Consider the following 20,873-nt stretch of genomic DNA (forward strand, 5'->3'; position numbering starts at 1 on the left):
AGTGACATGCGATTTTAAATAGTCTCATTCAAAGAGTAAAATAAATATGAGATACTGTCTCATTGCAGCATGATTTGATTGATCGATTGAATTCGTTGCTCCTACTTTTGGATTTTACATTTTGGTTGACAGTAAGAGAGCTAGACAACCGTACTAGCTATAAGTAAGAGCGAGAAAGAGATATGTAGACCGGATAAAGATCGCGGTTAGTATACCAATGGCCCGTCCGTTACAGCTAAAATACACAGTCTATGGTCGGACATTGACAGTCGCCGTTTTTAGTCTGTTCTGTCTTGAGTCTTCACTCTTCTGTCAGTTCAGTTTAATGCACAGTAGAATATTACTGAAACTGAAGAGATTGCGTATTTATTTAAATCGTTATTCAAGTTAATTATAATAATAGCTTTATTGAAATAATTTGAACAGATTTTTATGGAGATGAAAAAAGGTTTTAAATAGGTATGTCATGTTTCTTTTATTTGTCAGTGCGTCAGCATCGAAAAGCTAAAATTAGTATTTATTTTTGAACTACATTGCATAAACATACAGAGATTACTATCTAGTAATATCTGGTTAAACTGTATGAGTACATAAGTAAGATAATAGCAGGAAACTTATTTATCTAACTGATTATTTTGCAAACAAAAAAGTACAAGTAATCAGGCCGCATATTTTTGTTTGTTTTTTTTAAAGGTACAAAGCGCTAAACTGTATGTTTAGACTTACGAAAATAGTGGTTCTGCCAAAGAAATATCCAAGATTTTTATACTCGCATTTTACTCTGAAGTATAAGTTTCGCCTTAACCGACTTTCAACCATGGATGAATGTAAAGCTAAAGAATGCTTGACCCCTTCAGACAAGCACATGTCGAAAAAGTACTACAGGCGTGCAGAACACAGGTAAGTTTTTCTATTTTATTACATACTAAATTACCATTAGCACAGTCAGCTGCTAACCAACTTGAGCATAGTATTAACTCCCTTATTCATAAATGTGCTACATGCCTCAATTAGAATTAGCTAATAATCGTTTGTCTTTATCTGTCATTTTAACTTAAGTATTTGTAAGAAAGGGGTAAAAGATAATTTAACCAAAGTTTTATGAATATGGGTCCACACCCATATTGAATCTAACTAACTTACTTTTTCAACTAGTGGTTCAGCTACTTGGCTTTTAGTGTTCCATACAAAACTTTGTTCATGGAACACTTATGGGATCACTTTGGTCTTGCAAATCAGTTATTTATTATTAAGATCAACCAGCAGTTCTAATACTCGGAAAAATAGGTTTGATCTCTATGAATCAAATCATATTACTTTCAAGTATTTTTAAAACACAAAAATTCACTTGATTTTTGTTGCCAAGCAAAATAGGTATACAATTAGATACTTGTAGTGGTATCATGTATCTGTTTGCCCAGATAATATTTTATCATTTTGACATTGACTATCTTGAATCATGAGAGAAAAAGTCAAATAAGACATTTTTGTACAAAATTCAACTTGGTGGTAAAGAGACATCGGAATCTAGGGGGATTAAATATATTGATAATTTAACTTATCAATATAGGAACTCCCTGTCAATAAATTACGCCCCATAGATTCTGATGTCTGGTGATAAATAACCTACTAGATTTTGTATTTACTGGTCGTCATCATATCACTTGTGACATATAGGTTATTTTTGATATTTTTTTCTTCAGACTTGGAGCATTCAGACAGCGCAGAGGGCTGATTCAGACAGCGCAAGAACTCGCATGTGATTTTAGTTACATTGCGGACTGTTGGTTACATCCAATTCAACCGACCAATCAAAAACTGCAATGTAATGAAACATGCATGCGAGTTCTCGCATCGTCTAAATGAGCCCTTAACAGTTTAAGCCATTCTTACTTTGACTCTCCACTCACTAACAAAAAGAGGAATTATTTCAAACTGAAATGACAAATAAACAATTATTAGCATTAGAAAATTTAGGAAGAATCTCACAGAACTGAAGAAAATCCTAGTTTTTATACAACATCAATTATTAGAGAGAAGTTTCATCACACAAATAGGTATCAAAAATCTAGTTACTAGGTAAAGTGGGTACTGGAGTCAGTTACGGATCGCTGCCATATATGACCCAAAAAATTTTTATTAAGCTATGAGCTTCATCACATATGATCTCTGAGTAATTCTAAGCATTTCTAGCCTCGGAGGCGAAAAGAAGCGTGCGTCTAGTCGAGGAGGGCGGGGTACAAAGATGGCCGCCACCTGTCATCATTCAAAAAAATCTGTTCTGGTCTTGGTGGCTACTAGGGCAAGTTTGGTATCATTTTCGTATAAACCGAAGACTTACAATTCATTGCTGATATTTGTTTTTTTCAGTTTCATAGTAATTTTGCAAGAAAAACGTAAAAAGATAAAAATTTGTAATGGAGGTTTTTGCTTTGAGAGATAATAACTTTTGTATAGTGGCCAAAAGTGTCATACAAAAAATACTATAATAAAGTGCAATTCATGCAGCTTCTAAACATGTACATGTTTAGTAATATTCTACTGCAAAAAGATGGTGAAAAAATTATTAAATGACCGCAGCGCGGGTAGTTGGACTCTCGCTAGGCGGCGTTTATCTTACAAAATGGTCGAGTACGAGTATCTACGTAGGTAACTATGCTTACTTTGCTAGATTTTATGATGACGAATAAAATGCTTTCTGTATTTAATAGACACAGAATAAAAAAATGGTATCCCCATGTCTAAAGAGGAGGGCGGCTCGCTTAACAAATAAGTTCATGTACAACCGCAATTTCAGGTTGGGTTAGGTTAGGTTCGTTAGTTACCTTTTATCCCTCAGAGCAGAAAATAGAAGCCCCGCGAGGCGGGGCTTCGTTGGTTTGTCACCAAGTCATACTTGCATAACCTATATTAGTATGACAAATATACATAGTTGTTATGAATGTTATGATTTCTAAATGTAAGTTCTCCGCATAATAGTTATTTGTTTTACAAGAGGGCAAAGTTGTTGTTTAACCGCTCGTGCTAATATTGATACCCGATCAAGCGGAAGATTTCAAAATTGAACCACGAGCGTAGTGAGTGGTTCGAAAAATGGAATCTTGAGCGTTGTAAGGGTTTCAAAGAACGAGGGTTAAACAAAATTTGCCGCCGAGTGAAACACAGAATTTTTCACCACACCAACCTGAAGCAAATATTAAATGTAAAATATCAAACAAAATCAAACCAAATCAAATCCAAATGAATGTTATGTGCAGGTTGAAGTTATTTATTAAAAACAACAAGTAAGTACCTATAAAATTATTTAAAGTGAGTTATAGCATGAAAATTATCGTGAAAATAAATATTTTGCCTCTTCCTAAGTAGTACAATTTCTCTCATAAATAGTGTTTTAATATTATCAGCAAAAATAAGAGCGCTATTTTATTAGAATAATTTCATTTATAATAGTTATTTCTCGGACCCAATTTTGGACCCGGGTATATCCTTAAACTACGTTCAAAAGAGAGGTATGGGCACTGTAAATGTCTTCTCGCTTTGTGTGGTAGGGCACAGCACAGCGGATGTCATTCCAGATCTAACCGAGCAGAGCCCAACTGGGGAAGTACGTACTTACCTCCACCTTACAGAAAACACCGGTCAAATAAAACTAGGCCCCACTCAAATCGTTGCAAGTGCATTAAAATTAAAGTGCATAAAATTATGTCTTCCTTCCTTCTACCTAGCGTTATCCCGGCCTTTGCCAGGGTCCGCTTTCCTACTTGCTTTCCTCCACTTTGCGCGATCCTGGGCGTCGTCTCGTGTGAGCCCGTTCACGCTCATATGTCTGTATGATGAATTATGTCTGGATGAAAGTATTTTATTCGTCATCATAAAATCTAGCAAAGTAAGCATACCTACGTAGATACTCGTACTCGATCATTTTGTAAGATAAACGACGGTCCGCAAGATAAACGAAAGTCCAACTACCCGCGCTGCGGTCATTTAATAATTTTTTCACCATCTTTTTGCAGTGGGATATTACTCAACGTGTATATGTTTAGAATCTACATGAATTGCGCTTTATTATAGTATTTTTTATATGATATTTTTGGCCACTATACAAAAGTTATTAGCTCTCAAAGCAAATATCTCCATCCTAAATTTTCATCTTTTTACGTTTTTCTTGTAAAATTACTATGAAGCTGAAAAAAACAAATATCAGCAATGAATTCTACGTCTCCGGTTTATACGAAAATGATACCAAACTTGCCCTAGTGGCCACCAGGACCAGAACAGATTTTTTTGAATGATGACGGGTGGCGGCCATCTTTGTACCCCCCCTCCCCTTATTGCCTCCCAGGCTTGAAATGCTTAGAATTACTCAAAGATCATATGTGATGAAGCTCATAGCTTAATAAACATTTTTTGGGTCAACTTCATAACTGACTCCGCTAGGGGTGTCAATTTACAGAACTTGCATTGTATATTCCACAAAATTTTTAATATTTTTTACAGTGAAAATAAAAATATTAATGAAGGAAAATGTAAAAAATAAATACAGTAGAACCCGCTTAATACGATCACGTTTAATACGATTTCCCGCATAATACGCCATTTTACGCCGGTCCCTGCAACTTTAGACCTGTTTTCATACATTTTTGTCCCGCTTAATATGCCATCTAAAATTCCCGTTACGCACCATCTGCACGTTTAAGTTATTGACATAACAGTCATACGGTCGTATTGTTAGCCAACATTTTTTAATGTGTTTATTACCTACCTTAGGTTCTTTGTTTTGTCTATTATCTTTTGTCGGGTCCTTATAGGCATGAGAATGCTATGCCATCTGGTTGACGGTTATGGACCACGGAGTGCAAGCTATCGCTCCCAGATTTTTATAGGTATGCAGTTAGTTACTCCACGACTTTCTAGTTGAGCCTATCGTTAGTGTTCCTAGATTAAAGTGTGAGTGTGAACTTATACCTACCTACCCTTAGATATCATTCGTTCAGTATCACTGCTACGGTGTTTGCACATGAAATAATACTAAATTTCTTTTTCACGTTTATCGACTACGATTTCCCGTTTAAGACGCTTTTTTTGCTAGGTCCCCTCAGAATCGTCTTAAGCGGGTTCTACTGTACAAATTTTTTCTATCATCGCGCATGTTTTTTGCCGACACCGAAGGTTCGGTTTTGCTCTAGTTCCTGCCGAAACCGATCCTTCGGCGTAAACATGAATTTTATGCCGAAATCTACCGAAACCAAAACTTCGGTTGAACACTAATAATTTTACTTTACTGTCTTTTAATTAGTAACAAACTAAATTGTACTGAAAATATTCCACTAGGTTGATAAGACGGCACGGTACGTCAAATTGGTCGTTCAAATACATGCCAAACAGATAAAGATCCAGACAAACAAAGGTTAGGCTTGCGTAAGTGTATCTAAAGCAGGCCACTGACGAGCCTTCCAAATGGATGCCGTTACAATGGATTCATCCAAATGGACGGCATCCTAATACTAAACATTGTACGTTTTTGACATTCACGGACCAATTTTGGAATGTAGCCACGCTATTTGGACTGTTGGAAGGTTCGTCAGTGGCCACCTTAATAATTATCATCAGTAATATATTATGGGACCTGCAATATTATCTTCGCGGACCTACTCTCTCGGTGGTATGTGAGAACTTGGCCAATTCTTTACTTGCAGCACAGGATAAAATTAGTACTAGGTACAGAAGATTCACTCTCTAACAAAACGCGTCTCTTACAATTAGGACAGATATGACCGCTAGGTGGCGACAGCGCCACGCGCGGCTTATGGCTAGCCACCAAAATTGGTATGGGCCGAATGTACTTGTTGCAAAGCGATGAAATCGCGGAGTGAGCCACGCCTGCTTGCAGTCTATATTTTCGTCATTAATAGCTCGGTGAATTGCCAGACTAAAGCGGGAGTGGGCGGGCCACATTGCTTGCAGAAGCGATGGCCGATGGGGCAGAAAGGTTCTCGAGTGGCGACCACGTACCGGAACTCGCAGCGTGGGAAGGCCCCAGACTAGATGGACCGACGAACTGGTGAAAGTCGCGGGAAACCGTTGGCTGAGGGCAGCAAATTATCGTTCGTTGTGGAGATCCTTGGAGGAGGCTTTTGTCTAGCAGTAGAGTCTTTCGGCTGAGATGATGATGATGAGTCTACATTTTTATTTCATTGTTAAGTACCGCAGTTGTAGATTTTATGAGATTTACCAGGGAAATTCTGCAGGGGACACCTATTACCTATTAGTTTGGCTGACTGTACCTAGTCAATATTTCTAACCCTCCTGACTTTTTTTCCTTTAAGAAATATTTTGATGTTAATTTTGAGGCTCTAGCCCTAAAATTTTTACAAAAGCTACGTCTTTTTACAACTCACTTTGCTATTGAACTGTCAAGGCAGGCCTGCTTATTACTCTTATTAGGAATTAAAAATTAGGTTGCTATCGCCTATATTTGTGTTTGCACAGATATTGGGATCTAAAAATAAAACTTGAAGGGTAAATACTTTAATACATTTCAGTATATTATACTTTGAACTCTGCCTGGGTGCTAGGCAGAGAGTGTAAGAGATGAGATAAGTACCTATATCTACATTTTATTTTATCTGCACTAATATTAGTTGTTAATTAAAATCGCTATTACTTAATATCTTGATAAGGCATATAAGAATAAAGAATAGTAACTAATAACCATTCTCACCTGTTGCTAGGGGACGTGATTATCAAAACCACTTTCCACGCTAATTATACAAAATGGTTACGAGGTCGAAACCGCGGCAAAATGCTAATTATATTAACAACCATTCTTGTACCAAACTCATGAATACTTGTATGCTAATCTATAATATAAATAAATCTATGATGACGTTAAAAGGTCTGTAATCAGCGGGCATGAGTTTATCATCCACGGGGGTCATTTTACTGCGCGGGAGTCCGATCGCCGGCAGTACTAACTTGAAACTTGAACGACGCACACGTCCAATTCCATATTTCAATTTTAAATTTGAATGAATAATGCCTGACGCGTTCGAGAGTGCGTATCCGCTGTCGCCGACGGTGAATCCGGAGCAGCTTCGCGCACGCGCGAACTCCTCCTCCAAAAAGAAGCGGCCATCCGTGACGTTCTACGCCGGCGATGAACCCGTAGAAGTGCCAGATAAATCCATTGTGGGCATAGACAAGCCGTTGAGAAAGACGTCCAACGACAGGAGTGAGGTTGAGCTGGACACCTACGCGGAGTCTCTCACCAGCATGCACAGCCGTTGGTTTGACAAACGCGCGGCCGAGCACAGGTATACATTTGCACGTGTGGTGTATTTATGAACCGGTAAACTGGCGCGTGTAACTAATAATGTTCCCGATACGTGATTCTATGTCAACATGCTCGTATTATTAATTCCAAGGCCGGGCCAAATAAATAACCTGCTAATTTTTGTATACATAGTATGTACATAACTGCTAAGCTTTAAAACTTATGGTAGCTAATTGACTTCTATTTCTGAAATTGCTTATTAAATGACGAATTCTACGTTCTTATACGTCAGGGGTGAGTCCGTTACAAATGAGAAATTTTCATGCGAATATTTCGAGGTAGGTTTAAAGTTATTCAACTTGTACCTAGTCAAATACCATGGCATATTATTGTTAGAAGTTTTACAATGGAGTCCAGTGAACCATGTTCGAGTTCGAGGAGAAAACGGAAGTTCCCCTTTCATTCTTTTCAGCCATCCCTTTGTTGTCAGATTATTTGCGCTCGATTCGTGTAGAGCGTTCTAAACCTCCTCTTCGAATCGTCCGCCGTTAAAATCTTAGACTTTCGCGTCCTAAGATTTTACTCAAACACTTGAGTGATTTAGATCACAAAGTTGTTTGTCTGTTGCAAACAGATTCAGGGTGAAATTGTATCGTCAAAATCCTTGTATATTTAGTATAAACTATAAAGTGTTTTCACAGTATTGCACGGGCATGTGACGATGAGTAGCCTGAAAGCCTCTTATTGAACGCAACTAGGTACACTGTTAAAAATATTCAGGGAATTTTACATAAATTTAGGGCAACTTTCGTTGCCCTAACTTTTCTGTATTTTTACATAATTATGTAATTTTACAAGGCGTATGTAATTTTACATATCGACCTGATTTCATTATTATGTAATTTTACATTTATGTAATTTTACATAATCAAACAAATTGACGGTTATGTAAAATTACATTTATGTAATTTTACATAATCATACTGTCAGATATGTAAAAATCTCACTTATGTAATTTTACATAATCTGTAAAATCTCATTTATGTAATTTTACATATCCGTAAAATTTCACTTTCGTACTTTTACATTTTTTTCGGTAATATTACAGGGTAATTGTATGTTTTGTTACAAATTTCGTATGTATAAATACATAAAGTTTGTGTATTAGTAATGATTTTTATGTATGATTACATTTTATTCAGTAATATTACCGAATTATTATGTATTTTGTTACAGATTTCATGTGTAAAATTACACCAACTTAATGTATTATTAATGTTTTTTTGAGTATTTTTACTTTTTATTCGGTAACATTACACAATTATTATGTGTTTTGTTACAGATTTCGTATGTAAAAATACATTAAGTTTTTGTATTATTAATGATACTTTATGTATATTTACATTGTATTTGGTAATATCACAGAAGTAATATGTGTTTTATTACAGATTTCGTATGTGAATTTACACAAAGTACATGTATTATTAATGATTTTTTTAAGTATTTTTCCTTTTTATTCGGGAATATTACCGAATTATTATGTATTTTGTTACAGATTTCGTCTGTAAAATTACACAAACTTTATTTATTATTAATGTTTTTTTAAGTATATTTACTTTTTATTCAGTAATATTACAAAATTATTGTGTTTTATTACAGTTTGCGTATGTGATTTTACCACAAACTTTATGTGTTTTTAATGATTTTTAAGTATTTTTCCATTTTATTCGGTAATATTACTGATACAATTTATGTATTTTTACATAAGAAAACTGTGATTTTAAATATGGGCAAGGTAAAATTACTTGTTGTTTGTGTATTATTACCTGTAAAATTAGGTAATATATCATGTTATTAGGGGATATTTTTCTGTAAAATTCAATACAAATTCTGTACATTTACGGTAATTCTCCGGATTTAGTTATTAACCATTCGTTAGTTTTTTTTCTTATGTATTTTAATTAATGCAGCCTGTCTGCAGACTGCATTTATTAAAATACATAAGAAAACAAATACCAACTTGCTAATAGCAAAGTCCTGAGAATTATCGATAGCATGTAAATGTACAAAATTTGTATTGAATTCTTTAGGAAATATCGCCTAATAACATGTAAAACGAACTAATTTTATCAGTCATAATATACAAACAACAAGCAATTTACAGTTTGGAGGTTATTTAATAAAAAACAAAATTACAAAGAAATAAATTTATTGATTTTCACACACTAAAATTATAGAGCACACGCGTATATACACGTCTACGTGCATATTATTATTATTTATTCTGTGACAGAGTACAAAAAGTAGAAGACATATACGACACTATAAATTATATCTTATGTACATAAGTACTTCTTATGAATTAGTCTTATAAAAGTTTCGGTTAATAAGGCCTATGTGAATCTAATGCGTGAAACCTATACCATTTCAAGTAACGAATTGTCTGAAAATGTTTGTTACTGACATTAATTATAGTTAGTTTTTTTAGCATTAGAAAGAACTTGCAAGAAGTTAAGCGATCTTGACATGTCTTTTAATAGAAAAACGCTTCTTAAAAATCAAAAACTATTACTTATGACTTCCTTCTTTAGGATTTATTTTAAAAATATACCTTTGTATAAATTCTAATGTGTTTTGACAGTCCACTGGATATTCCATATTCAAGTTGCAGTAAGCCGCCATCAATAGTTGTAACGACGTAGGCAGAATCTCAGTTTCGCTAACAATCGTTTTTTCTACCAGCAAGTAATATAATTATATTTTCATTATCTGTGGACAAAAAACATAATGGTTAAAACAGGTAATATAATAGGCCCCCAAATTTAATACTTCCTCCTCAAATAAGATAATTTATCGTATTACGTTAAGTGGCACTACTAGTGAGTAAGGGTACAAGTCTCGGGCAGCGCAGTTTTAAAAGGGTGTAAGTTCCATGCCCCTTTTACAACTAAGCTGCGCGACACTTGCACCCTTTTTCACTAGGGCCACAGGTTTATTCAATACATTTACGTTTTAACACTGTATGTTTCATTTCATATAGATTATATTATGATTAATTATAAATTATATGAAACATACAGTGTTATGCTTCGCAGGTAAGGCATTTTATCATTGTAATAATAATTAAGTCTCACCTAAAAATACAATGTTAGGCGCAGCTATTTCGGATAGCTCTGCAACTTGAACCCTGGTTAATGTTTCCTGGAAAAGAAAAAGTTAATAAGATTAGTAAATGGAACTACTATATTTAGGATGGTACCTCATCTGGAAGAAAATGGATTATGAATTCTATCTTGGGTATTGCTCTCCCTCTATGTGACGGATGATCAAAATAGCGTGGGCCTATGTTGCACCAAACCTGAGTTCCACTAGGTACAGCCAGGGTTCAGCATCAGCTCTATCTTGTCAACTTCAAGCGTCAAATTATTAAATTGACATCATACTGCAAAATAAATGTGGTTTGAGTCAGCACATTAATGCTTAACAGTAGGTATCCAATTATAGTCTATTCTACAATACACTACATTCTACAATTACACAAAAAATATTTCATTACGAAAAGTCAAATTAATTTAGATTTACTCACCTTTTTCAATGATATTTTTTAAAGTTGGGTCCATTATTGGAACAGCTTTCTTGATTGTTTGGTCTACTGACCAAATTTTAATAACGGGCATGTTTTACTGTGAAAAAATAACACAATTTATTAGTGTTGGTGACTATTTAATTAACCTACACAATCAAGCATGTACTAATATCGTTTTAAATTTAGATGTACTTAGCTAATAAATACTTACATTTTTTTAATGGCATACGACGAAAGCGGCTGCTCCAAGATTTGTAGATCAGGTCTGATCCACCCTGAACGTGGACAGGACATGATATCAACTGGACTTTGTAAAGGACGCCGAGGAAACCGTTGGAAAAAAGTTGAACCGCGAACCCTTTCTGGAAGTACATAACGTTTTGAGGTCTAATGCAGATTTCACTAGATATTCGATGCAAGAAAGTAAAGGTATATCTAATACTTATATTTACCTGTTTTCTTGTATGCTATCTCCAATTTATTTACACGTTTACACAAGTACTACGTTCTACGCACAGCGAGTGAGCGAGCGCCATTTTGATGTGAACTCATGAACTGCGCAGCGGACAGCGCAGCTACAGGTTCGTGGCGGGGGGGGGGGTGCGCCTGACTAGCGATCGCGTGATCCATGTAGCTCGCGCGCCATTGGCGCGCGTTATAATATTGATCCGTGATTGGGTGTGTGCCAGTGCCGCACAAAATTCGTCCAATCCGCGAGTGCTAACGGATATGAATTCATATTTGAAGATTTATAGTTTATTTTTCGAAATTAATAATTAGGTACACAATTTTACCAATAATTGCTGACATTGGTACATATAAATAACATCGTAAGTTTTGTCGTAAACTTTGATGCTGTAATTCACATTAAGGGGTTCCCTGGAGCCAATGAATGACCTATCTGAATCCCTTAGTTTTCTAATTTTTTTTTGTAGCTTATCATACGGTAAAGTTGAAAAGAATTTATGTACGAAATAGGTATCATTTGATATTTACCAATCGCTTTTCGGTGAAGAGGAAAACATGGTGAGGAAACCGGACTAATTCCAACAAGTTTCCTAGTTTCCCCTCTGGGTTAGAAGGTCAGATGGCAGTCGCTTCTGTAAAAACTAGTGCCTACGCCAATTCCCGGGATTAGTTGCCAAGCAGTTCCCAGGCTCCCATGAGCTGTGGCAAAAAGCTGGGATAGCGCGAGGAAGATTTATTATCATAGGGTAAAGTGCCCTATTACCAGCCACCTGCATTAATCGTTGAATAACTTTTATAATATGTCCAAAACTACACGGAATGTTTGTAAGTATACACGGTGTAACATGAGGAAACCGAATAGCTTTAACCACGCATTTCTGAGGTCAAAAGAAAGAAAAAATGTAATATGAGTTTAGGTATACTTCGCAAAAAAAAAATTTTTTGTTGTGGTTTTGTTTTTTCAATTTCTTGAATGTACATGTACATAAAAATAAATGTTATTTGATGTTTATTGGTAAACTTTTCACTTAAAATTGATTTTTACATTTTTTTTTCGTAAAACCTACTTTTTGCAAAGCGTTACTTGTCACTTTTTGACATCTATCAAGAAGGATACTTTAGACTACGTCCCATAGCAGCAACATCAAAAAGGTCTTTTACACTGTGTAACAATAAAAACTTGTTTTTTTTTTAATTAATATTATCTCTGAAACTAGGCGAATTTCAAAAAAGTTTATAGGACATTTTTGTCTCTAAATATGATCAGGAATACGCAGTTAAAATTATTCGGTTTAAAATATTTCGGTTTCCTCATGTTACACGGTGTATTTGTCCGCGATTATCTCGCGTTTAGCTGAACCGATTTTGATGTGGTTTTCAGAAAAGTGTTTGTTACATTCGGGAGAAGGTATTAGTATACATAGAGCTGAGCTGATGCTGAACCCTGGCCGTACCTAGTGGAACCAGAAAAGACAAAACTGTGGAAAAATACAATTGGACAGCGCGGCAATGCCGCCAGCCTTCTTGGCACCCTGCCCAAAGGCACAGAGCTGGAGCCAGGTTTTTATTTATAATTTTAGTTTATATTGTAGTTAGTTGTAGCTTTATGTAGTTTTTAATTACATGTAGTTAATAATTTTTTGTAACATATTTGCTGTGACTTATTTTTTTAATAAAAAGAGACGTCATGATCGATTACCTTTTTTCTCATTGGGGCATTTTACCCTATCCCATATTTACTTAAAAATTAATTGGGAGGAAAACTAACTTTTTATCCCGCCAGGTGGTGGTGGCGAAATAGCGACTTTACCTCGCTTTGACATAAAAACTGTCAAACCACATACATTTTTTGTAAGTTATTCTATTCTTGTAAAATTTTCTCAAAAACGCCTATGTCTGATATGAATATTTGACATATTTATTTTTAGAGACGTCAAAGACGAACCCAAATAAATAGGTACCTACCTAGATATGTATGTAGATTTCGTATTAAGTAACGAAGTATTTCTATCTTTACATAATATTAATGAATCTATTTATCTTTAAGTAGGTATTAGTAGTAACGGTGTGGTGTGAGCACAAACCGATTTTGCCTAAAATTAATTAGGTAAGTACAGTCACCTGCAATAATATGTTACTCTTCGAAGGCCGCAATAATATGTGACACGCTCTTATGGCTCTACAGATAAGGTCGTGTCAGATATTTTTGCGGCCTTTGAAGAGTAACATATTATTGCAGGTGACTGTACCTACTTACTAAGTAAGTACCTAAGTACCTTCTTAATTTCGAGCGCACGGGCGGCATTCTCAGCAGGTTAAAACTTGTTCACGGAATTGTAGGGTATTCCACCTGTCCAGTTTCTGTTTCTTTGTCCAATGTGTGTTTTGTCTCACATTTTGCTTGAGAGAGAGAGTGAGATGCCATGACATTGGACAAACATATCATTGGACACATTACCGCACCGCACCAAGGTCATTGCGACGCACCCATAAGTAAGACCTTGACAACAACCTTGACAATGCCCTTGGTGCGGTGTGGTAATGTGTTAGCACTGTTAGCAGCTTTATGGTAACATTCCATTTCTAACCGCAGCTGCACTACCGGTACTGAACGCGTCGCTGTCATTGTCAATTTCCATAGTAAAATTGACAGTAATGCAGCTGCGGTTAGAAATGGAATGTTACCATTAGGCATTAAGTAGTTTGTGTTCTATTCTATGTATGTAGGTAAAGGATAACTCACGCTCACGTTAGACCGGGCCGCATCCGGGCCGGAGCTTCCGGCGCTTAGGTACGTTTCTATGACATGACAGGCGAACACGTGATGCATTCCATAGAAAACGATGCGCCGGAAGCTCCGGCCCGGGCACGGCCCGGTCTAACGTGAGTCACCCTTAATGGGTACTCGTATGTTACCGGACGAACTCGCGGGCAAGAGCTAGGAATTCATAAATGTGAAAAAAACCGGACAAGTGCGAGTGGGACTCGCCCACCGAGGGTTCCGTACTTTTTAGTACTTATTCTCTTTATTTATTTTTCTTCTTAAGTTAGGTTAATTATAATATGAATATAAAAGTAAAATATAAAAACACTTACAAAATAATAAAAAAAAGTTATAAACACACAGTACTTATTAATTGTTATCACTCACACTTAATAATGAGAGAGTGAGATGCACTGACATTGGACAAAGAAATTGAATGCAAATTTGACAGGTGGAATACCACCCTAAGGGCCCCTTGCACCATTCCACTAACCCGGGGTTAACCGGTTAAATCTGGAGTTACCTTGGTTACCAGTACAATTTGACACTGGATTAACGGTTTAACCGGTTAACCTCGGATTAGTGGGACGGTGCAAGTGGCGCTAAGTTAGTTAAGTAGTAGTTTGGTATTTTTACTTTTATGCTGTTTAACTTGTTTGAAATAAAATAAATAAAAATGTAATGTTAAGACACACATTGAAATAGTAAATTTGCAGAAAATTAAGGAAATATTGGTAAATATCATAATATTGTTTGTAATATTACTGACATGTTTCGGAATATTACATAAGACTTAAGCAAATTTACATAAAAATTTATTATTCATAAAAAAAAAATTTGCTAGATTTTTATGTAAAGTACCCGTTCCAATTGTTAAAAATCAATTGTAGTATTACAGATATTTATGTAAACGGGCATTTCTTAGTGACTATTACATATTTATCGTGTAAAAAGTCACATTAGAACAGGAAGTTTACAGAAAATTTGTAAATTTAAAAAAATGTTAGGAAATTTCATAATGTTTTATGTAATTTTTATGATATTTTTCGGAATATTACATAAGAAGTAAGTAAATTGTAATAAAAATGTGTTTCTCAATAAAAAATGGTAAAACTACGAGATTTTTATGTCAAATTCCCGATTTAATTGTTAAAAACACATTAAAAAAGTATTTGTCCCAAAAATTCCATGTAATTTTACAGATTTTATGTAAACTTTTAACTCTTAGTAATTATTACATATTTATTATGTAAAAATACCATTTAAACAGTAATTTCTACAGAATATATGTAAAATTGAAGAAATGTTGGGAAACTTCATAATGTTTTTTGTGATTTTAATGACATTTTTTGGAATTTTACATAAGACGTGAGTAACTTTACACAAAAATGTAATTTTCACAAAATTAGGTAAAATTATGAGATTTTTATGTAAAATACCCATTTTAATTGATATAAACACATAAAAAAATGTATTTGTCCCAAACATTCCATGTAATTTTACAAATTTTATGTAAACTTCTATCTCTTAGTGATTATTATATATTTATTATGTAAAGCGACATATTTAAACAGTAAATTTACAGAAAATATGTAAAATTAAAGAAATTTTTGGAAATTTTATATTATTGTTTGTAATTTTCCTGACATTATTCCGAATATTACATTACACGTAAGTAAATTTACACAAATATGTAATTTAAAAAAAAAATGGTAAAATTACGAGATGTTTATGTAAAATTCTCTTTTTAATTGTTAAAAACACATAAAAAAAAGTATTTGTCCCAAACATTCCATGTAATTTTACAGATTTTATGTAAACTTACATCTCTTAGTGATTATTACATATATGTTATGTAAAAAGACCATTTAAACAGTAAATTGAACAGAATATATGTAAAATTAAAGAAATGTTGGGAAATTTCATAATGTTTTTCGTAATTTTACTGATATCTTACGGAATATTACATAAGACGTAAGTCAATTTACATAAAAATGTATTTTTCACGAAAATAGGTAAAATTGCGAGATTTCTAAGTAAAATTCCCTCTTCAATCGTAAAAAATACATGCCAAAATGTATTTATCCCGAACATTCCATGTAATTTTACAGATTTTACGTAAATAGTCATGGCTTAGTGATTATTACATAAATTTTATGTAAAACTACATAAAAAATATTGATATTACCGAAAAAATGTAAAATTTACGAGAATTACGTAAAATGTAATATTTTTCCGTAAATTTCCCAGATTTTTCGGGAATTTTACAGGATTATGTAATTTTTTTGCATGTAAAATTACATAATTTTTAACAGTGTACATACTCGTATTTCCAAGGTACACAACTCAGTTTCCATTAAATGTGTTCATTTATTTCGTAAATAAACTTTTCTTAGAACATTTAATTTTGCGTTTCAAGTTTTAGACAACCTCCGAGTTAGCAACAAGTTATGAAAATACAGCTAAATCAATTTAACGACCAATTTTAAGTAGATACACGCGTATTCGTACTTATTAAGAACATTGTACGTATAGGTAATTGAATTGGCAACATCAAAAATCCCCTCGTTATGTTCAATACTTGCTGATGAAAAATAAATTCCAATTTTATTATGAACACAGAATAAAAAGCTAAAGTCCACACTCTCGCTTCATGCTTCTTAAGCGTCTACCCCTCGACCTTTAGCACCCAATGATGTAATCCAAGCAAGAAGGTCACGATCACGTACACAACTTTCATGAAAATTATATACCTAACTACATCACAACATACATGATAAGGAACGCTCAATATTTGTAGTAGTAATTAGGGCAACTGTGGAATATAATCACGCATTGCATCAGGGTCTTATCGGCGGACAATGACGCCACCGAGTTTATTCAACGTTAATAGTATAATGGAATTTTACGTCATTTTTTCCACGTGTGAAGTTTCCTGTTGGTGTTGATTATATGTTTGCTATCAATTAAGATGGGTTTCGTGTTACTAATGACAATCATAGAGCAAAGTTCAAGCCACTGTCTGTCGGTATGATTGCGGCAAATTTGAAAACAGATCTAAGAGTTTTTACGGGTTTAAAAATGTAACCGGGACAAGAAGTGTTATTCTAAAAAACAAAACATTTCTTCGAGTTGACCGGCAGAAGGATGGACGGGGGGCTTCGTTTGTTACCATTCCATATATGGATGGACGGGGGGTTTGTTTGTTAGTCTTTCATATATGTATGTAGGTTGTGCCGTTCTCGAGAACCCAAAAACAGTCGTTTGTTTTATGCAGATCGTCAGCATTGATTCCTTTCTCGCATCGCATCCCGGTGGAAAATGAGATTAAGAGCGTTTGTTACGCAATTCTGAACACGTGCCGCGTGTACGTGGAAATGTAGGTTATTACACTTATTTTTTCTCAATTTAGGACTCTATCTTAGCTTCCTTTTGCACAAATAATGTTAAGCAAAACACACATAGTCGTAAAGTAACGGCCAGTAGTATACCACTTTAACTTTTTTCATACATCCTGTACTTACATCAATATTTTAAGCAGGTATTTAAGCTTCAGGCCCCGTTCTATGAACATTTTCTGTTTTATTGAAAAAAGAAACAGTATAATGTTCGATGCATACCTATCTAGAAACAAATAGGACTGGTTGTTGTTAACATTTAGGGCATCCTGGGCATCTAATGAAATCAATATATCCAAAAAAACGTCTTGCGCTCTGAGCTCTTACATAGCTTCATTTTACCTTTATATTCGGAACAATGCCGCGTAATTGGAGGATAAGGAAGAGTTATATTGAATTATCCTATAACGTCGTCATGAATTACCCTGCAGAAGTGCCGTGTTGTGTTGTCCCTGCGAATGAATCAGCTGAGCGGCGCCTGACTCTCCCATACCTTACAAAACGCCTCTCCTTAGTAACCAGTATAAGAGACACCGACGTCTATTAGAAACTATATTTAATCAGAGTTCACTCCCATACTGGTTTATCGAAAGAGGCGCTAGGTAAACGCTGGAAACAAAGAGTGAGGGGGGATTAGGATGTTATTGCAACCGCTCAGTGAACGCGGGTGAGTCAAACATTTTAACCAAACGGTGTACCAGCGCTGCCTAATAACGCAAAGTTACTAAGGAACTTGAAGCCATGGTAACGCTGGTTCGTTTGGTTCGCCTATCAGCGATTGAGACAATACCACTGTTTGTAGGCACAGCGTCGCGGCGCGGCGTCAAGCGTCAGTAAACGCGCACTCGCCCCGCCGCCTTGCCGCGTCTTATCGTTCTCGCGAAACACGATAATCTACAGTATCAACGATCTTGATTAACCTCAACGTGGACGTGAAGTGTTTTATTGGTGCGACTATCTGTAGATAACAGCAACAAAAGTTGGCGTGCCATTGCTCTGTTTACGTTCGTGACTGCGCATAATTTTGTTTATTTGTGAAATTCTGGAACGATTTTCCGATTGCATTAAGCGATTCGGCTGGTTATTTTGCTCAATAACTTACCTATATTAGAAAACATGTTATTGCACCATTTTGAAGTCTTTGCAATGAGATGTTTATCCTTGTATAGTGTTAACTCTGATTATTAGTCCGTTCCAAGAAGCAACGTCATATGCATTATTCATTTTATTTTTTACTTAGATATTTCCACTTTTTATACAATTTCTTTTTGAGTCCATAAGCATGCTCTCAAAACACTTGGGTTATCAAGATTTACTTATTCAAAATTTCAACTCTGTGTCTTAAGTTGTTTGTAAGTGGCAACTTACTGCCCAATAACATAATTATCACCTTCGTGTTGTTTTAGATACGAGGTAGAGTCAGACCGAACTGACTTTTCAGCGATTTTGATAGCACAGACCGTGCAAGTGTTATATTAAACGTCAAACTTTTATGAAATTATGTCGTTTAACATATCACTCGCACAGTCTGAGCTATCAAAATCGCTGCAGAGTTAGCTTGGTCTGACTCTAAATAGGTCTTCACTATGTTATACCTACATACAATGTCCGGTTCAGATACACCTGTAAAAATGCGGCTTTATAAAACCTGCATGAGTCAGGTGGTAGTGGTGAACAATGTATAGATAGAGACGTTATTTGACCGATGAGAGATGGTGGATTATTATTTATTATGAGGGATTTCATTCAGATATTTTTTTTAGTAATAATTAATATTTCTCAGACAAAATGATGCTGGTCGCTACTGTAAAAACACTTATCATATTTCACTTTGACTCGGCTATAAATATTTATTATTTGTTTGTTATTCTTCGATTCGGTGCATTGTTTCACGCTGCTAATGACTTCATATTATATAAACAAGACAAAGGATACGTGGTGAATAATAATGTTTTGTTGACATAGTTTCGCTGCGCACAGCAAACTTTCATCAAAACCGCCCCTTCCATAGGTTGGTTCCATACTTTGCTACATATTACCGGTACTACATACATAATACCGGTGGTTCAAAAAAGTTTAATAAGTAAAATAATTGGTGATTCTTTGTAGGTACTTATTGAAATATTTTCTTCTCGGTTGTTTCAAAGAAATCGATCTAGCAGTTTGAAAAGCATCAGCTCATTTCCAAAATGATATAAGGTCCTTACCGAACGGTATTCTAATACCAATAAAATACAAATATCATGGAGGCTCTACAAATAGTATAAAGCTATGTAAAAAACAATGCTAATTACATGCGTACTATAATGTTAATTACATCCGTCCTTTCTGACATGTTCTGAAAGCACGGAACATAGACGATTGAGCATCAACAGTTAATACTTTGGCGGGTAAGACTACGCGTCAAAAATATTTTCTAATAACTTAAAAATAATGTCTCTATAAGTAGAGACATATATGATTTTGTACGTGAACTGAATTAGGATACGTATTCCAGGATGGCAGATACTTTTGTTTCATCCGCTTCTATTGACGATGACTTCTACACTTGTACAGTAACCATTATGTGAGAGTGGTAACGTCAGTATAATATCGATTACCAGTCCTGGCATTCGTCCCCCCATGCGCCCTGCAGCCCGGCCGGGCTCCCATCACTGGGGTGCGTTCTAGGAACCGAAACCTATCATATGCATTCAGCGATATAACAATAGGTATAACTTCAATCAGGACAGTATACTAAGAACACATTTATTTTACAGTATGTATGTATGAACTGTTTGTTGTACAAAACACAAATTTATGGCACAGGATAGGCAGTACAAAATCGAACTAAAGGTTGCCACTGACGAGCCTTCCAACAGTCCAAATAGCGTGGCTGCAATCCAAAATCGGTCCGTGAATGTCAAAAACGTACAATGTTTAATATTAGGATGCTGTCTATTTGGATGAATCCTTCGAGCAACACGGAAGGGAGGCGGCATTCGCACTATTTCCCCTCTGCCGAGGTACAAGATTAGCGCGTCAATAAAATCTAGCGCGGGTAATAAAACTAGTTGCACTTGGATTTTTCACTAGACTGAGTCCAGACGCGCGCGTGAACACTGCTGCACAAAAATGCCTGTTTGCTCGGTTTTTTGTTATAAAAAGAGGTCGGGGACATCAAATTTACAAAAAGAAAGTGTTACATTTCACATGTAATATTTTTTTTTACATATCATACGTTTAATTACATTTAAATACAATTATTATATTTTAGTCTCAAGTAATTGTTGGATTTATCGATTTTGCTCGCTCAGTACAAATTGCGGATCGGTCGAGCGACAAATCCGACTTCTCATCTCTCAGAATACAATGACACACTTCAAAGAAAATGTGTTAGTGTGC

The 20,873-nt window shown here is 35.2% G+C and overlaps 1 protein-coding gene and 1 long non-coding RNA gene across 6 annotated transcripts in view; one reads left to right on the plus strand and one right to left on the minus strand.

Annotated features, from left to right (window-relative positions):
* The first annotated feature begins 318 nt into the window (after positions 1-318).
* LOC134667898 (cytosolic purine 5'-nucleotidase) overlaps positions 319-20,873 on the plus strand; it is a 53,513-nt gene continuing 32,958 nt past the window's right edge. The window contains exons 1-2 of one of the 4 annotated variants that reach the window (XM_063525304.1): positions 319-459; positions 694-900. In XM_063525304.1, the coding sequence (XP_063381374.1) occupies positions 713-900 (188 nt within the window). In that variant the 5' untranslated portion in view covers positions 319-459; positions 694-712. Of the gene's footprint in view, positions 460-693; positions 901-6,908; positions 7,314-18,316; positions 18,438-20,873 lie in introns of those variants that run through there. The other 3 variants (XM_063525303.1, XM_063525305.1, XM_063525307.1) reach the window with 3 other exon arrangements.
* LOC134668228 (uncharacterized) lies at positions 9,466-11,419 on the minus strand. Of its 2 annotated transcripts, XR_010098743.1 has the most exons (5): positions 11,312-11,419; positions 11,071-11,221; positions 10,860-10,956; positions 10,408-10,715; positions 9,466-10,042 (listed from the first exon to the last, which is right to left on the minus strand). It is a non-coding gene; the product is annotated as an uncharacterized LOC134668228 (long non-coding RNA). The 2 variants fall into 2 exon arrangements; XR_010098742.1 differs by having other exon boundaries at positions 10,408-10,956.

This window comes from Cydia fagiglandana, chromosome 10, assembly GCF_963556715.1.
Source record: "Cydia fagiglandana chromosome 10, ilCydFagi1.1, whole genome shotgun sequence".
Lineage (NCBI taxonomy): Eukaryota > Metazoa > Arthropoda > Insecta > Lepidoptera > Tortricidae > Cydia > Cydia fagiglandana.